A 19,891-nucleotide genomic window follows, 5' to 3' on the forward strand; every position below is an offset into this window, starting at 1 on the left:
GAGGCATACACTTCGGTAGGAAGGAAGGATCATCCCCGCGCTGCCGTGAGAAGAATTCCAAAAATTGTAGAGGTTTTAACGCGGTTTATTCTACGTGTTTCAGGTGACCCCTTCATCAGGACCTACCACAAATATTGTACAAGAGTCATAGGCATACAGGGTTAAAGTACACATCAGCATTTGAAAACGACGCCAAGCGGGGATGATCCTTCCTACCTAAGTGTATGTACCAGGTCCTGCACTGACCTGTGGACCTGCAGCAGCCGCCATTAATGTCTTTCAGTAGTTCTCTTGGGGGCAACTCTAACGTTTGATAAGACCTTATTTGCGCTTTTGTGTCTCCCTCTGTTCTCGGGGACAGAGATGTGACTAGGGACGGCGAAACGCACTAGTACATAATAATAATAAGTGCCTTCACCGCCCAACGTGCAGTAGGTGTTACACCGCTGCTAGATAATGGCAGACGCACAATATGGCGGTATATCGCACGCGGGTTGAACGTCACCCGGTGTGCGCTGAGCGGACTCTGTTATCTCCACAGAGACGCTTGGAACATAAATGTAAGTGCTGAGCCTGTTGCACTCACAGGTCTCAGAGAACTGCACGCACGGTATATGGTCACAGGAGCTGAACCCAAAGCAGAGGGTCAGGGTCCGTCTAGACCTATCGTGCGTGCAGTGTTGCTACCGCGGACGCCCACAGATGCTGCAGACTGCAGCGCGATGACTGACTTAGCCGCTATTCGACAGTACCCAGAAGGGGCGCACTGTCGGACGCTAGCTCTGTGTAGATGAGCACTGTGGCTTGTATCATGCCACTGACTGCCGCTGACTCTAAGGCTAAGTCCCTATCCACACACGTAATATCAGAGGGAGGGGATCTTAATGAGTCATTCGCAGGTTCATGCATCCGTCATCATTCACACAGTAGCAATTAGAGACTACACTAGTGCATGGGCGAGCGGCCATGCGGACCTTTTATAGCCGTGCGGGACCTTCCAGATCTCTGGGATGGACCAATCAGATCCGGAGAAGGACCTGAGCACGTGACTCCCGATCTCCAATGGGAGATCGTCTCGTGAGCATGCCCAGTAGCGCGATGAGAGGACTTAGCCTCTGGAGTGGCTTGCTGCAGGGCAGCCTGCGCTGCTATTGCTGACCCAGAGGTGGCAGCAACAACCAGTCCTACTGGTCTGAGCAGAGCGTCTGGGACGCCGAGACTGCTGTGCAGGCTCCTGAGCGGTCGGAGAAGAATGGGAGGCCGCAGGATGCAAGGCTCTGGATTCCCGCTGTGCAGCTGCAGGAACCCGACGCCTAACAGATGTAGAGAAGCAAGGGGATAGTGAGACAAGCGACAGAGAGGCGAGAAGGGACAGAGCGAGAGGAGAGACTATGGGAAAGAGGCAAGGTTACAAAAAGGAAGAGAGGCGAAGGGACAAGGGTAGAGAAAAGAAACAAAGGGACATATAGGAAGAGAGGGGACATAGGTGAGAGGAGAGAGAAGGGGTGCACAGAAAGAAGGGTTAGAGAAGGGACACTGAGGGAAGAAAGAAAAGAAGGGGGTGAGGGTCAGACATCACAGATGAATTATGGATCGTTACCAGCTCAGTTGCGGAGTTCAGTGGTCTCATAGTTATAAATTCGGACACAAAGTGTGCACATTCCTCCCACTGGTAGAGCAACGGGTATGGAAGGAGAGTTGGGCGCAGCGTGGAGCACACAAACTTCTGTGGATCCAGAGAGGGTGTAGGCCATGAGAAGAGCTTTAACACTTAATGAGCCCGCACACCCCAATCTTACGCAGCACAAGTCCGAACGTCTCCATCTTACGCAGCACAAGTCCGAACGTCTCCATCTTACGCAGCACAAGTCCGAACGTCTCCATCTTACGCAGCACAATACCAAACGTCTCCATCTTACGCAGCACAATACCAAACGTCTCCATCTTACACAGCACAAGTCCGAACGTCTCCATCTTACGCAGCACAAGTCCGAACGTCTCCATCTTACGCAGCACAAGTCCGAACGTCTCCATCTTACGCAGCACAAGTCCGAACGTCTCCATCTTACGCAGCACAAGACCGAACGTCTCCATCTTATACAGCACAAGTCCGCACGTCTCCATCTTACACAGCACAAGACCGAACGTCTCCATCTTACGCAGCACAAGACCGCACATCCACATCTAGTGGTCTATCTCTATAAGAATGTCTCTAAAAGGATATAGAAGAAATATGCCAGAAAAACAACCCCCTGCTATAGATTCTTCATTATTGTTACTATGCTGCATTATTCCTATTAATCTGACATTCATTCTGCGTCATCCTCAGGTATGTTCATCACTGACTGCAATCCCATCACCCATATTCCCTGACTCCACTCTCCCTATAGCTGTCTGTCATTACTGGTATGTTTTTTTCCTCTCTCCCCTGCATGTCTCCTTCATTCTTTGATGCTTACACACTTTGCTTTATATGTCCATTTGGATCCGACTATGTCCTTTTGCATTTCCTTTCTGGCTTCTCATTAATCCCCTCCGGTGTCTGTGAGCAGTCTCCCTGCTGCTCCTCCCTGCTGATCACACCTGGCCTATTTCATGTGCACTTAGCTTGTTATACATTCAGACTGTCAGGGCTGTGTTGACCGTGGTCTGGCTCTATAAGGATGTCTCTAAAAGGATAGAGCAGAAATATGCCAGAAATGAGCCAGAAGTGAACAGAAGGTACGGCTAACCACTTTTATTAAATGTACTAACTTTCTTTCTCCACACTTACTCTCATCATGCTGAGATACGCTCTAACAGTTTTGGCTCCATTACTCCTCACTTTTCTGAGCTATCTGCAAACCCCAGCACCCACCAAGTAATAAACTCTCCCTCCTTCTTGCCCCCCCACCTGACCACCTCCACTGACCTGCTCCTCAACATCACATCTCTCCTAGGAAAACATAAAACAAGCCACCCACGCTCCTCCCACCTGCTCTCCCTCTCGCTGCTTCTCCTCACTGCTGGCTGTTACAACCCTGCTGGCATCACTGCATGGCCTCCCATCCCCCGCACACCAACTTACTCACTGCTCCGGGCCATGCTGTGAGTTCTGTCTGTTGCCAGCCCTGTGCTCTGTGCCTCTGCTCTCCTGTATGCTTCCAAGCGATGTGTGTATAGGGAGGCGGCGCCAGAACTCTCTGGTTCTTATGCAGTCAGGGTGCACCTGCCTAATCTGTCCCTGACCAATCACCTAGAGCCCTTGACTATTTAGTTCCGCCACACCCACTGAAACATTGCCTGAGCAATGTCTAATCTCAGTTAGTATCTTGCTGCTGAGCTAGCCAGGCCCTGTCCTGTGTATTTCCTCCTTCTCTGGAGGAATACTTCTTGTCTTGCCTCATACCTTGTCTGCCTGCCAGGAGGCTGAATATCCTGGCCCTTGAGTCTTGGTCCCAGTACCTTGTCTGTACTCTGTCCTACCTTAGTCTCCATTTCTCCTTGTCTGTGGCTTCTTTCCCTGCTGTGTCTTTCCTTGTGTCCTCCCTGTCTGTGCATCTGCACCCTTGCAGCTCCGTCTGTGCATCTGCTCCCTTGCAGCTCCGTCTGTGCATCTGCACCCTTGCAGCTCCGGCTGTGCATCTGCACCCTTGCAGCTCCGGCTGTGCATCTGCACCCTTGCAGTTCCGTCTGTGCATCTGCACCCTTGCAGCTCCGTCTGTGCATCTGCACCCTTGCAGCTTCGTCTGTGCATCTGCACCCTTGCAGCTTCGTCTGTGCATCTGCACCCTTGCAGCTCCGTCTGTGCATCTGCACCCTTGCAGCTCCGTCTGTGCATCTGCACCCTTGCAGCTCCGTCTCTGCATCTGCACCCTTGCAGCTCCGTCTGCATCTGCACCCTTGCAGCTCCGTCTGCATCTGCACCCTTGCAGCTCCGTCTGCATCTGCACCCTTGCAGCTCCGTCTGTGCATCTGCACCCTTGCAGCTCTGTCTTCTCTGCTGCTGCAGAACTTCTTGCTGCAGTTTCTCCACAGACCTTGTGGTTCAGCTCTATTCCGCACTCCTGCGGCTCCGCCTACCCCGGACTCCTGCGGCTCGGCCTACTCCGCACTCCTGCCTATATCCATACCTGCACCTCCTGTGTGAACAGGTCCCAATCCTGTTCCAACATACACCACTCCCTCCTGCCTACACCTGCTGTGTGAACAGGTCCCTACCTGTCCCTTCTCATACCACGCCAGTCTGTCCTGTGTCTCAAGCCGTGCACGCCTGTCCTGTGTCTCCAAGCCGTGCCCACCTGTCCTGTGTCTCCAAGCCGTGCCCGCTTGCCCTGTGTCTCCAAGCCATGCCTTCTTGCCCAGTATCTCAGCCGTGCCTGTCGTGTCTACCTGACTGCCTGTCTATAGCTTCTGTCAATGTGACTTGTCCCCGAGTGGGACCAGCAGCCACAGCCAGACACCACCCTGGAGTGGCACCCGACAGCTATCTGCCGCACAAACCTGACCTCACCATCAGAGGCTCCAGTGAAGACAGCGGTAGCTGTCGTAGTCTCGCCCCTTCCAGGGTAGTCTGGTTTGTGGCACAGTGGGGGCCACAACTCCCCAGTTCGCTCCATTCAGCCAAGGCGCAAGCGTGACACTGGCGACATATCTCCCAATCCTGGACCCCCACAGCTCATACCTCCCATTACTACCCTCTCCTATCACTCCCAACCCAATATCAACACCCGAAATCTCGCCCACTTCAAATCCGTGCCCTTGACACGCACCACCCTGCTCCCTCTCTCTGGATCACTCTGGAATGCCCGCTCCGTCTGCAATAAACTCTATGTGATTCATGACCTCTTTACCTCTCGTAATTTTTCGTTCCTGGGCCTTACCGAAACATGGCTGACACCCTCTGACACAGCCTCCCCTGCTGCGCTATATTACAGCGGCCTCCATTTCACCCACACTCCTTGCCCTGGCAACACACACGGTGGAGGAGTGGGCCTTCTCCTTTCTTCCAACTGTACCTTTAACCCAAACCCACCTCTTCCCTCCCTAATCCTCCCCTCTTTTGAAGTCCACTCTGTCTGCATCCACTCCCCCTCCAACCTCCAAATGGCCGTCATACACCGACCTTCGTGCCCGACCACTGCATTTATTGACCAATTCTCCCCCTGACGTCTTCACTTTCTCTCTGCTGACATTCCCACCACCATCATGGGTGACTTCAACATCCCTACTGATACCCTTCATTCAACAGCCTCCAAACTCCTGTCCCTTACTTCATCCTTTGGACTTACCCAGTGGTCTTCCTCAGCCACCCACACTGACGGACACACATTAGACCTGGTCTTCACCCGTCTCTGCTCCCTAACTTCACCACCTCCCCTCTATCTGACCACCATCTACTCACTTTCTCATCCCTGTCCTCCTCACCTGTCATCCATGTCGAGCAACATGCGCCCCCCCCGCAGAAACGTTGCACATCTAGACACTCGCACACTCTCTGACTCTATTCTGCCCTGTCCTCCATATCTTCACTCCACGACACTGACACTAGTTTCTACAATGCCACTCTCGCATCAGCCATCGACTCAGTCGCTCCTGTCATGCATAGCGGAGTGCAACAAATCAATAGACAACCCTGGCACAAGAACACCACTAAAAAGCTTTGGCAAGTATCCAGAATTGCTAAACGGCGCTGGAAGAAAACGTATTCTCAAGACGACTTCACCTCATTCAAACAAGCAACACTCGCATTCAAAACTTCCCTCACCTCTGCTAAACAGGCCTACTTCACATCCCTTGTATCTTCCTTATCCCACAACCCCAAACAGTTGTTCAATACTTTTAACTCCCTCCTCCACCCACCACTGCCCCCTCAGACTTCCCTAATCTCTGCCGAGGACTTTGCCACGCACTTCAAAAACAAGATAGACCAAGCACGGCAAGTCTTTGTTGTCCAACCACCACAATCCCTTTGTATGCCAGACCAATGCCCAAACCCCATAACCTCCTTATCCAACATCACTGAAGGGGAGCTTAATTTTCTCCTCTCCAAATCACACCTCACCACTTGTGCACTTGACCCCATCCGACCTCCTCATCAACCTCACCACTACACTTATCCCATCCCTAACCCATCTCTTCAACCTATCACCTACTTCTGGTACCTTCCCGTCTGCTTTCAAACATGCCACAATCACACCTATCCTCTAAAAGCCAACCCTCGACCCAACCGCTATGTCCAGCTATCGCCCAATATCGCTGCTCCCATTCACTTCCAAACTACTTGAGGAGCACGTCCACGCTGAACTTTCCTCTCACTTTGCATCTACCTCACTCTTCAACAACCTACAATCTGGCTTCCGTCCCCATCATTCCACTGAGACAGCCCTGACCAAACTTACTAACAACTTACAGCCAAAGCTAACAAACAATTCTCTATACTCCTCCTTCTAGACCTGTCCTCTGCCTTCGACACAGTTGACCACTGCCTCCTACTACAGATCCTCTACTCGTTTTGTGTCAAAGACCTCGCCCTATCCTGGATCTCCTCATACCTTACCAACTGCACATTCAGCGTTTCTTGCTCCCATACTACCTCTTCATCTCGCCCGCTCTCTGTTGATGTACCTCAAGGCTCTGTCCTAGGACCCCTTCTCTTTTCAATCTATACCCTTGGCCTGGGACTACTCATGAAGTCCTATGGCTTCTGTATGCTGATGACACTCAGATCTACCTCTCTGGCCCAGACGTCACCTCTCTACTGTCCAGAATCCCGAAGTGGCTATCACCCATATCCTCCTCCTCTTGCTTCCTCAAACTCAATGTGGACAAATCTGAACTAATTATCTTTCCTCCATCTCGCAAACCTTCCCTACCTGATCTATCTATCACAATAAATTAATTCACACTTTCCCCTGTCCCGGTAATCCGTTGCCTTGGAGTAACCCTTGACTCTGCCCTGTCCTTCAAACCGTACATCCAAGCTCTCGCCACCTCCTGTCACCTCCAGCTCCAAAATATTTCCAGAACTGGCCTTTCCTCAACCCTCAATCTACCAAAATGCTTGTGCACACCCGCCTCAACTACTGCAACATCATCCTCTGTGGCCTACCTTCTAAAGGGGGTTTTACACTAAGCGATATCGCTAGCAATATCGCTAAAACGTCACTGGTTTTGTGACGTTATAGCGATATTGCTAGCGATATCGCTATGTGTGATACTTACCAGCGACCGGCTCCCCCGCTGTCCATCGCTGATCGCGCGAGAATGTCCGGCTCCATTTCTCGTCGGGCGCTTCCTGCTGAGACTTCCTACTGTGACGACGAGCGACGCTGGACGCGGGCGGGAGGACGCAGGATCACTGTGTGTGAATGGTAAGTATCGTGCGCTGCGTCGCTGCTGCATCGCTGTGAGATCTTTCTGTATGAAAGCTCACTAGCGATCATTTAGCGATGCACCAGCGATCCTGACCGGGTCGGATCGCTGGTTGGATCGCTGGTGCATCGCTAAATGTAAAAGGGCCTTAACATTCTCGCACCCCTCCAGTCCGGACGGACTTAACTCTTCTGCTCGACTAATTAATCTCTCTCCTCGCTACACTCCTGCTTCCCCTCTTTGCAAATCACTTCACTGGCTCCCAATTTCTCAGCCTATCTAGTTTAAACTACTAACACTGACCTACAAAGCCATCCACAACCTTTCTCCTCCGTATATTTCCGAACTCCCAAGACCTCCTCCACGCTTATTCGCTCCTCACCCAACCGCCTCCAAGACTTCTCCCTAATATCACCCATCCTCTGGAATTCTGTGCCCCAACACGTCCGGTTATCCACCACATTTGGATCCTTCAAACGGAACCTGAAAACCCACCTCTTCAAAAAAGTCTACAGCCCGTAATGACCACACAGCCACCTCACCATCACCAGAGCTACCACCTCACCATCACCGCAGCTGCTGCAACCCCCCGACCTACTGTCTCCTTCCCCACCATCCTGTAGCATGTAAGCCCGCAAGGGCAGGGTCCTCTCCCCTCTGTATCAGTCTGTGATTGTTAGTTTACTGTAAGTGATACCTGTAATTTGTACGTAACCCCGTCTCACGTGCAGCACCATGGAATCAACGGGGCTATAGAAATAATATTACACACCACAAGACGGCACGTCCGCATCTCACACAGCACAAGACGGCACGTCCCCATCTCACACTCCACAAGACGGCACGTCCGCATCTCACACAGCACAAGACTGTGCGTCCCCATCTCACACTCCACAAGACGGCACGTCCCCATCTCACACTCCACAAGACGGCACGTCCCCATCTCACACTCCACAAGACGGCACGTCCGCATCTCACACAGCACAAGACGGTGCGTCCCCATCTCACACTCCACAAGACGGCACGTCCCCATCTCACACACCACAAGACGGCGCGACCCCATCTCACACTCCACAAGACGGCACGTCCGCATCTCACACAGCACAAGACGGCACGACCCCATCTCACACAGCACAAGACGGCACGTCCCCATCTCACACTCCACAAGACGGCACGTCCCCATCTCACACAGCACAAGACGGCACGTCCCCATCTCACACAGCACAAGACGGCACGTCCCCATCTCACACAGCACAAGACGGCACGTCCCCATCTCACACAGCACAAGACGGCACGTCCCCATCTCACACTCCACAAGACCGCACGTCCGCATCTCACACTCCACAAGACGGCACGTCCCAATCTCACACTCCACAAGACGGCACGTCCCCATCTCACACACCACAAGACGGCACGTCCCAATCTCACACTCCACAAGACGGCACGTCCCCATCTCACACTCCACAAGACGGCACGTCCCCATCTCACACTCCACAAGACGGCACGTCCCCATCTCACACAGCACAAGACGGCACGTCCCAATCTCACACTCCACAAGACGGCACGTCCCCATCTCACACACCACAAGACGGCACGACCCCATCTCACACAGCACAAGACGGCACGTCCCCATCTCACACAGCACAAGACGGCACGTCCCCATCTCACACAGCACAAGACGGCACGTCCCCATCTCACACAGCACAAGACGGCACGTCCCCATCTCACACTCCACAAGACGGCACGTCCCCATCTCACACTCCACAAGACGGCACGTCCGCATCTCACACTCCACAAGACGGCACGTCCCCATCTCACACAGCACAAGACGGCACGTCCCCATCTCACACTCCACAAGACGGCACGTCCCCATCTCACACTCCACAAGACGGCACGTCCCCATCTCACACTCCACAAGACGGCACGTCCCCATCTCACACAGCACAAGACGGCACGTCCCAATCTCACACTCCACAAGACGGCACGTCCCCATCTCACACACCACAAGACGGCGCGTCCCCATCTCACACTCCACAAGACGGCACGTCCCCATCTCACACAGCACAAGACGGCGCGTCCCCATCTCACACTCCACAAGACGGCGCGTCCGCATCTCACACAGCACAAGACGGCGCGTCCCCATCTCACACTCCACAAGACGGCGCGTCCCCATCTCACACACCACAAGACGGCGCGTCCCCATCTCACACTCCACAAGACGGCGCGTCCCCATCTCACACACAACAAGACGGCGCGTCCCCATCTCACTCCACAAGACGGCGCGTCCGCATCTCACACAGCACAAGACGGCACGTCCCCATCTCACACTCCACAAGACGGCACGTCCCCATCTCACACTCCACAAGACGGCACGTCCCCATCTCACACTCCACAAGACTGCACGTCCGCATCTCACACAGCACAAGACGGCACGTCCCCATCTCACACTCCACAAGACGGCACGTCCCCATCTCACACACCACAAGACGGCGCGTCCCCATCTCACACTCCACAAGACGGCACGCCGCATCTCACACACCACAAGACGGCACGTCCCCATCTCACACACCACAAGACGGCACGTCCCCATCTCACACACCACAAGACGGCACGTCCCCATCTCACACACCACAAGACGGCACGTCCCCATCTCACACACCACAAGACGGCACGTCCCCATCTCACACAGCACAAGACGGCACGTCCCCATCTCACACAGCACAAGACGGCACGTCCCCATCTCACACAGCACAAGACGGCACGTCCACATCTCACACACCACAAGACGGCACGTCCCCATCTCACACACCACAAGACGGCACGTCCACGTCTCACACACAAGATGGCACGTCCCCGTCTCACACACCACAAGGCGGCACGTCCCCGTCTCACACACCACAAGGCGGCACGTCCCCGTCTCACACACCACAAGGCGGCACGTCCCATCTCACACACCACAAGGCGGCGCGTCCCCGTCTCACACACCACAAGACGGCGCGTCCCCGTCTCACACACCACAAGACGGCAGGTCCCCGTCTCACACAGCACAAGACGGCACGTCCCCGTCTCACACACCACAAGACGGCAGGTCCCCGTCTCACACAGCACAAGACGGCACGTCCACGTCTCACACACCACAAGACCGCACGTCCCCGTCTCACACACCACAAGACCGCACGTCCCCGTCTCACACAGCACAAGACGGCACGTCCCCGTCTCACACAGCACAAGACGGCACGTCCCCGTCTCACACAGCACAAGACGGCACGTCCCCGTCTCACACAGCACAAGACGGCACGTCCCCGTCTCACACTCCACAAGACGGCACGTCCCCGTCTCACACTCCACAAGACGGCACGTCCCCGTCTCACACTCCACAAGACGGCACGTCCCCGTCTCACACAGCACAAGACGGCACGTCCCCGTCTCACACTCCACAAGACGGCACGTCCCCGTCTCACACAGCACAAGACGGTACGTCCCCGTCTCACACACCACAAGACGGCACGTCCCCGTCTCACACACCACAAGACGGCACGTCCCCGTCTCACACAGCACAAGACGGCACGTCCCCGTCTCACACTCCACAAGACCGCACGTCCCCATCTCACACTCCACAAGACGGCACGTCCCCATCTCACACTCCACAAGACGGCACGTCCCCATCTCACACTCCACAAGACGGCACGTCCCCATCTCACACTCCACAAGACCGCACCCGTCCATCATTCTTGCGGGGGGTCACTCGCACTCACCTGCACGCCGCACTCGTTCTGTGGGGAAATGAAGAGTGGCTTCCGGCGGGGATAGAGGAGCGCGTACTGTCGACAGAAGTTTTCTGCCAGGTCCAGCAGCATCTGCTCCTCAGGAGAGTTGTGGGTGTAGGAAGATGGAAATGATGAAACGTCCACGAAAGGGGCCCAGCCTCTGCAGTAAATGGAGCACAAGATAAGTATGCCCCCCATCAGTGCACGGTCCTCCTCCGTATGCCCCCCGTCAGTGCACGGTCCTCCTCCGTATGCCCCCCCGTCAGTGCACGGTCCTCCTCCGTATGCCCCCCGTCAGTGCACGGTCCTCCTCCATATGCCCCCCATCAGTGCACGGTCCTCCTCCGTATGCCCCCCGTCAGTGCACGGTCCTCCTCCGTATGCCCCCCGTCAGTGCACGGTCCTCCTCCGTATGCCCCCCGTCAGTGCACGGTCCTCCTCCGTATGCCCCCCGTCAGTGCACAGTCCTCCCCCTTATCCCCCCTCAGTGCACGGTCCTCCCCCTTATCCCCCGTCAGTGCACGGTCCTCCTCCGTATGCCCCCGTCAGTGCACGGTCCTCCTCCGTATCCCCCCTTTAGTGCACAGTCCTCCCCCTATATCCCCCGTCAGTGCACGGTCCTCCCCCTTATTCCCCGTCAGTGCACGGTCCTCCTCCGTATGCCCCCCGTCAGTGCACGGTCCTCCTCCGTATGCCCCCCGTCAGTGCACGGTCCTCCCCCTTATCCCCCCTCAGTGCACGGTCCTCCCCCTTATCCCCCGTCAGTGCACGGTCCTCCTCCGTATGCCCCCCGTCAGTGCACGGTCCTCCTCCGTATGCCCCCGTCAGTGCACGGTCCTCCTCCGTATCCCCCCTTTAGTGCACAGTCCTCCCCCTATATCCCCCATCAGTGCACGGTCCTCCTCCGTATGTCCCCCGTCAGTGCACGGTCCTCCCCCTTATTCCCCGTCAGTGCACGGTCCTCCTCCGTATGCCCCCCGTCAGTGCATGGTCCTCCTCCGTATGCCCCCCTTTAGTGCACAGTCCTCCCCCTTATCCCCCGTCAGTGCACGGCCCTCCTCCGTATGCCCCCCGTCAGTGCACGGTCCTCCTCCGTATCCCCCCCTTTAGTGCACAGTCCTCCCCCTATATCCCCCATCAGTGCACGGTCCTCCTCCGTATGCCCCCCGTCAGTGCACGGCCCTCCTCCGTATGCCCCCCGTCAGTGCACGGTCCTCCTCCGTATCCCCCCCTTTAGTGCACAGTCCTCCCCCTATATCCCCCATCAGTGCACGGCCCTCCTCCGTATGCCCCCCATCAGTGCACGGTCCTCCTCCGTATGCCCCCTGTCAGTGCACGGCCCTCCTCCGTATGCCCCCCGTCAGTGCACGGTCCTCCGTATGCCCCCCCCTCAGTGCACGGTCCTCCCCCTTATCCCCCATCAGTGCACGGTCCTCCTCCGTATGCCCCCTGTCAGTGCACGGCCCTCCTCCGTATGCCCCCCGTCAGTGCACGGTCCTCCGTATGCCCCCCCCTCAGTGCACGGTCCTCCCCCTTATCCCCCATCAGTGCACGGTCCTCCTCCGTATGCCCCCCGTCAGTGCACGGTCCTCCTCCGTATGCCCCCCGTCAGTGCACGGTCCTCCTCCGTATGCCCCCCGTCAGTGCACGGTCCTCCTCCGTATGCCCCCCGTCAGTGCACGGTCCTCCTCCGTATGCCCCGCGTCAGTGCACGGTCCTCCTCCGTATGCCCCCCGTCAGTGCACGGCCCTCCGTATGCCCCCGTCAGTGCACGGCCCTCCTCCGTATGCCCCCCCGTCAGTTCACGATCCTCCGTATGCCCCCCCCTCAGTGCACGGTCCTCCCCCTTATCCCCCATCAGTGCACGGTCCTCCTCCGTATGCCCCCCCGTCAGTGCACGGTCCTCCTCCGTATGCCCCCCCGTCAGTGCACGGTCCTCCTCCGTATGCCCCCCGTCAGTGCACGGTCTTCCCTTATATCCCCCATCAGTGCACGGTAGTGACTCACCGGGAGATATTGGCCCCCTCCTGACTGCGCTCATCCACCTCCTCCACAGCCTCCATGACACCTGTATGAGGACAACACCAGTTTATGATGGTGGGGGTGACTGTGATGATGGGGTGTAGCACTGGTGGGGTGTAGCACTGATGATGGGGGGTGGCACTGATGGTGGGGAGTGGCACTGATGATGGGGGTGGCACTGATGATGGGGGGTGGCACTGATGGTGGGGGGTGGCACTGATGATGGTGTGTAGCACTGATGATGGGGTGTAGCAGTGATGATGGGGTGTGGCACTGATGATGGGGAGTGGCACTGATGGTGGGGGGTGGCACTGATGATGGGGTGGCACTGATGATGGGGGGTGGCAATGATGGTGGGGGGTGGCACTGATGATGGGGTGTAGCAGTGATGATGGGGTGTGGCACTGATGATGTGGGGTGGCAGTGATGGTGGGGGGTGGCAGTGATGGTGGGGAGTGGCACTGATGATGGGGGGTGGCACTGATGATGGGGGTGGCACTGATGATGGTGTGTAGCACTGATGATGGGGTGTAGCAGTGATGATGGGGTGTAGCAGCGATAATGGGGTGTAGCACTGATGATGGGGGTGGCACTGATGATGGGGGGCACTGATGATGGGGGTGGCACTGATGATGGGGGGTGGCAGTGATGATGGGGTGTAGCACTGATGATGGGGGTGGCAGTGATGATGGGGTGTAGCACTGATGATGGGGGTGGCAGTGATGGTGGGGGGTGGCAGTGATGATGGGGGTGGCAGTGATGATGGGGGGTGGCAGTAATGATGGGGGTGGCAGTGATGATGGGGTGTAGCACTGATGATGGGGGGTGGCAGTGATGATGGGGTGTAGCACTGATGATGGGGGTGGCAGTGATGGTGGGGGGTGGCAGTGATGATGGGGGTGGCAGTGATAATGGGGGGTGGCAGTGATGATGGTGTGTAGCACTGATGATGGGGTGTAGCAGTGATGATGGGGTGTAGCAGCGATAATGGGGTGTAGCACTGATGATGGGGGGCACTGATGATGGGGGTGGCACTGATGATGGGGTGTAGCACTGATGATGGGGGTGGCACTGATGGGGTGTGGCAGTGATGATGGGGTGTAGCACTGATGATGGGGGTGGCAGTGATGGTGGGGGGTGGCAGTGATGATGGGGTGTAGCACTGATGATGGGGGTGGCAGCGATAATGGGGTGTAGCACTGATGATGGGGTGGCACTGATGATGGGGGGCACTGACGATGGGGGTGGCACTGATGATGGGGGGTGGCACTGATGATGGGGGGTGGCAGTGATGATGGGATGTAGCACTGATGATGGGGGTGGCACTGATGATGGGGGGTGGCAGTGATGATGGGTGTAGCACTGATGATGGGGGTGGCAGTGATGGTGGGGGGTGGCAGTGATGGTGGGGGGTGGCAGTGATGATGGGGGTGGCACTGATGATCGGGGGGTGGCACTGATGATGGGGGGGTAGCACTGATGATGGGGGGTGGCACTGATGATGGGGGGTAGCACTGATGATGGGGGGTGGCACTGAGGATGGGGGGTGGCACTGAGGATGGGGGGTGGCACTGATGATGGGGGGTGGCACTGATGATGGGGGTGGCAGTGATGGTGGGGGTGGCAGTGATGGTGGGGGGTGGCAGTGATGGTGGGGGGTGGCACTGATGATCGGGGTGTGGCACTGATGATGGGGGTGGCACGGATGATGGGGGGTAGCACTGATGATGGGGGGTGGCACTGATGATGGGGGGTAGCACTGATGGGGGTGGCACTGATGATGGGGGGTGGCACTGATGATGGGGGTGGCAGTGATGGTGGGGGGTGGCAGTGATGGTGGGGGGTGGCACTGATGATCGGGGTGTGGCAGTGATGGTGGGGGGTGGCAGTGATGGTGGGGGGTGGCACTGATGATCGGGGTGTGGCACTGATGATGGGGGTGGCACTGATGATGGGGGGTGGCACTGATGATCGGGGGGTGGCACTGATGATGGGGGTGGCACTGATGATGGGGGGTGGCACTGATGATGGGGGATGGCACTGATGATGGGGGGTGGCACTGATGATGGGGGGTGGCACTGATGGGGGGGTGGCACTGATGATGGGGGGTGGCACTGATGGGGGGGTGGCACTGATGATGGGGGGTGGCACTGATGATGGGGGGTGGCACTGATGATGGGGGGTGGGATTGATGATGGGGGGGTGGCACTGATGATGGGGGATGGCACTGATGATGGGGGATGGCACTGATGATGGGGGATGGCACTGATGATGGGGGATGGCACTGATGATCGGGGGGTGGCACTGATGATGGGGGGTGGCACTGATGATGGGGGATGGCACTGATGATGGGGGGTGGCACTGATGATGGGGGTGGCACTGATGATGGGGGGGTGGCACTGATGATGGGGGGTGGCACTGATGATGGGGGGTGGCACTGATGATGGGGGGTGGCACTGATGATGGGGGGGTGGCACTGATGATGGGGGTGGCACTGATGATGGGGGGGTGGCACTGATGATGGGGGGTGGCACTGATGATGGGGGATGGCACTGATGATGGGGGGTGGCACTGATGATGGGGGGTGGCACTGATGGGGGTGGCACTGATGATGGGGGGTGGCACTGATGATGGGGGGGTGGCACTGATGATGGGGGTGGCACTGATGATGGGGGGGTGGCAGTGATGATGGGGGGTGGCAGTGATGATGGGGGGTGGCACTGATGATGGGGGGTGGCACTGATGATGGGGGGGTGGCAGTGATGATGGGGGATGGCACTGATGATGGGGGGTGGCACTGATGATGGGGGGTGGCACTGATGATGGGGGGGTGGCACTGATGATGGGGGTGGCACTGATGATGGGGGGATGGCACTGATGATGGGGGGTGGCACTGATGATGGGGGTGGCACTGATGATGGGGGGTGGCAGTGATGATGGGGTGTAGCACTGATGATGGGGGTGGCAGTGATGATGGGGTGTAGCACTGATGATGGGGGTGGCAGTGATGGTGGGGGGTGGCAGTGATGATGGGGGTGGCAGTGATGATGGGGGGTGGCAGTAATGATGGGGGTGGCAGTGATGATGGGGTGTAGCACTGATGATGGGGGGTGGCAGTGATGATGGGGTGTAGCACTGATGATGGGGGTGGCAGTGATGGTGGGGGGTGGCAGTGATGATGGGGGTGGCAGTGATAATGGGGGGTGGCAGTGATGATGGTGTGTAGCACTGATGATGGGGTGTAGCAGCGATAATGGGGTGTAGCACTGATGATGGGGGGCACTGATGATGGGGGTGGCACTGATGATGGGGTGTAGCACTGATGATGGGGGTGGCACTGATGGGGTGTGGCAGTGATGATGGGGTGTAGCACTGATGATGGGGGTGGCAGTGATGGTGGGGGGTGGCAGTGATGATGGGGTGTAGCACTGATGATGGGGGTGGCAGCGATAATGGGGTGTAGCACTGATGATGGGGTGGCACTGATGATGGGGGGCACTGACGATGGGGGTGGCACTGATGATGGGGGGTGGCACTGATGATGGGGGGTGGCAGTGATGATGGGATGTAGCACTGATGATGGGGGTGGCACTGATGATGGGGGGTGGCAGTGATGATGGGTGTAGCACTGATGATGGGGGTGGCAGTGATGGTGGGGGGTGGCAGTGATGGTGGGGGGTGGCAGTGATGATGGGGGTGGCACTGATGATCGGGGGGTGGCACTGATGATGGGGGGGTAGCACTGATGATGGGGGGTGGCACTGATGATGGGGGGTAGCACTGATGATGGGGGGTGGCACTGAGGATGGGGGGTGGCACTGAGGATGGGGGGTGGCACTGATGATGGGGGGTGGCACTGATGATGGGGGTGGCAGTGATGGTGGGGGTGGCAGTGATGGTGGGGGGTGGCAGTGATGGTGGGGGGTGGCACTGATGATCGGGGTGTGGCACTGATGATGGGGGTGGCACGGATGATGGGGGGTAGCACTGATGATGGGGGGTGGCACTGATGATGGGGGGTAGCACTGATGGGGGTGGCACTGATGATGGGGGGTGGCACTGATGATGGGGGTGGCAGTGATGGTGGGGGGTGGCAGTGATGGTGGGGGGTGGCACTGATGATCGGGGTGTGGCAGTGATGGTGGGGGGTGGCAGTGATGGTGGGGGGTGGCACTGATGATCGGGGTGTGGCACTGATGATGGGGGTGGCACTGATGATGGGGGGTGGCACTGATGATCGGGGGGTGGCACTAATGATGGGGGGTGGCACTGATGATGGGGGTGGCACTGATGATGGGGGGGTGGCACTGATGATGGGGGATGGCACTGATGATGGGGGGTGGCACTGATGATGGGGGGTGGCACTGATGGGGGGGTGGCACTGATGATGGGGGGTGGCACTGATGATGGGGGGTGGCACTGATGGGGGGGTGGCACTGATGATGGGGGGTGGCACTGATGATGGGGGGTGGCACTGATGATGGGGGGTGGGATTGATGATGGGGGGGTGGCACTGATGATGGGGGATGGCACTGATGATGGGGGATGGCACTGATGATGGGGGATGGCACTGATGATCGGGGGGTGGCACTGATGATGGGGGGTGGCACTGATGATGGGGGATGGCACTGATGATGGGGGGTGGCACTGATGATGGGGGGTGGCACTGATGATGGGGGGTGGCACTGATGATGGGGGGGTGGCACTGATGATCGGGGGGTGGCACTGATGATGGGGGGTGGCACTGATGATGGGGGGGTGGCACTGATGATGGGGGGGTGGCACTGATGGGGGGTGGCACTGATGATGGGGGGGTGGCACTGATGATGGGGGGTGGCACTGATGATGGGGGATGGCACTGATGATGGGGGGGTGGCACTGATGATGGGGGATGGCACTGATGATGGGGGGTGGCACTGATGATGGGGGGTGGCACTGATGGGGGTGGCACTGATGATGGGGGGTGGCACTGATGATGGGGGGGTGGCACTGATGATGGGGGTGGCACTGATGATGGGGGGGTGGCACTGATGATGGGGGATGGCACTGATGATGGGGGGTGGCACTGATGATGGGGGGTGGCACTGATGGGGGTGGCACTGATGATGGGGGGTGGCACTGATGATGGGGGGGTGGCACTGATGATGGGGGTGGCACTGATGATGGGGGGGTGGCAGTGATGATGGGGGGGTGGCACTGATGATGGGGGGTGGCACTGATGATGGGGGGGTGGCAGTGATGATGGGGGATGGCACTGATGATGGGGGGTGGCACTGATGATGGGGGGTGGCACTGATGATGGGGGGGTGGCACTGATGATGGGGGTGGCACTGATGATGGGGGGATGGCACTGATGATGGGGGGTGGCACTGATGATGGGGGATGGCACTGATGATGGGGGGTGGCACTCATGGGGGTGGCACTGATGATGGGGGGTGGCACTGATGATGGGGGGGTGGCACTGATGATGGGGGTGGCACTGATGATGGGGGGGTGGCAGTGATGATGGGGGGTGGCACTGATGATGGGGGGGTGGCAGTGATGATGGGGGGTGGCACTGATGATGGGGGGGTGGCAGTGATGATGGGGGGTCTGCTTTCTCACCTGCCGCTGCGGGTTCTGTGTTTCCCTCAACGCGTCTGGTGTCCAAGCAACGCACAGGAATTACGGCTCCGCCCCCGTATCGTGATTATCCAATGGTAGAGGCTCAGTCACGTGGCTAGAGGAGGACTGGTGACGTCATGCCGATGTGACCAATTGGCGGGTAGATCTCAGAGGAGAGGGCGGGGCTGCACAAGGAACAGCGGATCTGTGTGTGGTGAGGGCTGTACAGGGAAGGGGATGATGCTGGGGGTCTGTGTGTGGTGGGGGCTGTACAGGGAAGGGGATGATACTGGGGGTCTGTGTGTGGTGGGGGCTGTACAGGGAAGGGGGTGATGCTGGGGGTCTGTGTGTGGTGGGGGCTGTACAGGGAAGGGGATGATGCTGGGGGTCTGTGTGTGGTGGGGGCTGTACAGGGAAGGGGGTGATGCTGGGGGTCTGTGTGTGGTGGGGGCTGTACAGGGAAGGGGATGATGCTGGGGGTCTGTGTGTGGTGGGGGCTGTACAGGGAAGGGGGTGATGCTGGGGGTCTGTGTGTGGTGGGGGCTGTACAGGGAAGGGGATGATGCTGGGGGTCTGTGTGTGGTGGGGGCTGTACAGGGAAGGGGGTGATGCTGGGGGTCTGTGTGTGGTGAGGGCTGTACAGGGAAGGGGGTGATGCTGGGGGTCTGTGTGTGGTGGGGGCTGTACAGGGAAGGGGATGATGCTGGGGGTCTGTGTGTGGTGGGGGCTGTACAGGGAAGGGGGTGATGCTGGGGATCTGTGTGTGGTGGGGGCTGTACAGGGAAAGGGGGTGATGCTGGGGGTCTGTGTGTGGTGGGGGCTGTACAGGGAAGGGGGTGATGCTGGGGATCTGTGTGTGGTGGGGACTGTACAGGGAAGGGGATGATGCTGGGGGTCTGTGTGTGGTGGGGGCTGTACAGGGAAGGGGATGATGCTGGGGATCTGTGTGTGGTGGGGACTGTACAGGGAAGGGGATGATGCTGGGGGTCTGTGTGTGGTGGGGGCTGTACAGGGAAGGGGATGATGCTGGGGGTCTGTGTGTGGTGGGGGCTGTACAGGGAAGGGGATGATGCTGGGGGTCTGTGTGTGGTGGGGGATGATGCTGGGGATCTGTGTGTGGTGGGGGCTGTACAGGGAAGGGGATG

The 19,891-nt window shown here is 57.9% G+C and overlaps 1 protein-coding gene across 2 annotated transcripts in view; it reads right to left on the reverse strand.

Moving 5' to 3' along the window:
- Positions 1-18,818, reverse strand: part of DRC7 (dynein regulatory complex subunit 7) — an 86,207-nt gene extending 67,389 nt beyond the window's left edge. The window contains exons 1-4 of one of the 2 annotated variants that reach the window (XM_073565090.1): positions 18,747-18,818; positions 13,128-13,188; positions 11,109-11,280; positions 1,601-1,726 (exon numbers count right to left, since the gene is read on the reverse strand). In XM_073565090.1, coding sequence (XP_073421191.1) covers positions 1,601-1,726; positions 11,109-11,280; positions 13,128-13,183 — 354 coding nt within the window. In that variant the 5' untranslated portion in view covers positions 13,184-13,188; positions 18,747-18,818. Of the gene's footprint in view, positions 1-1,600; positions 1,727-3,067; positions 8,207-11,108; positions 11,281-13,127; positions 13,189-18,746 lie in introns of those variants that run through there. The other variant, XM_073565091.1, reaches the window with a different exon arrangement.
- Between the last annotated feature and the right edge of the window lie 1,073 nt (positions 18,819-19,891).

Source organism: Dendrobates tinctorius, unplaced genomic scaffold, assembly GCF_039654945.1.
Source record: "Dendrobates tinctorius isolate UK_male_01 unplaced genomic scaffold, ASM3965494v1 ptg000538l, whole genome shotgun sequence".
Lineage (NCBI taxonomy): Eukaryota > Metazoa > Chordata > Amphibia > Anura > Dendrobatidae > Dendrobates > Dendrobates tinctorius.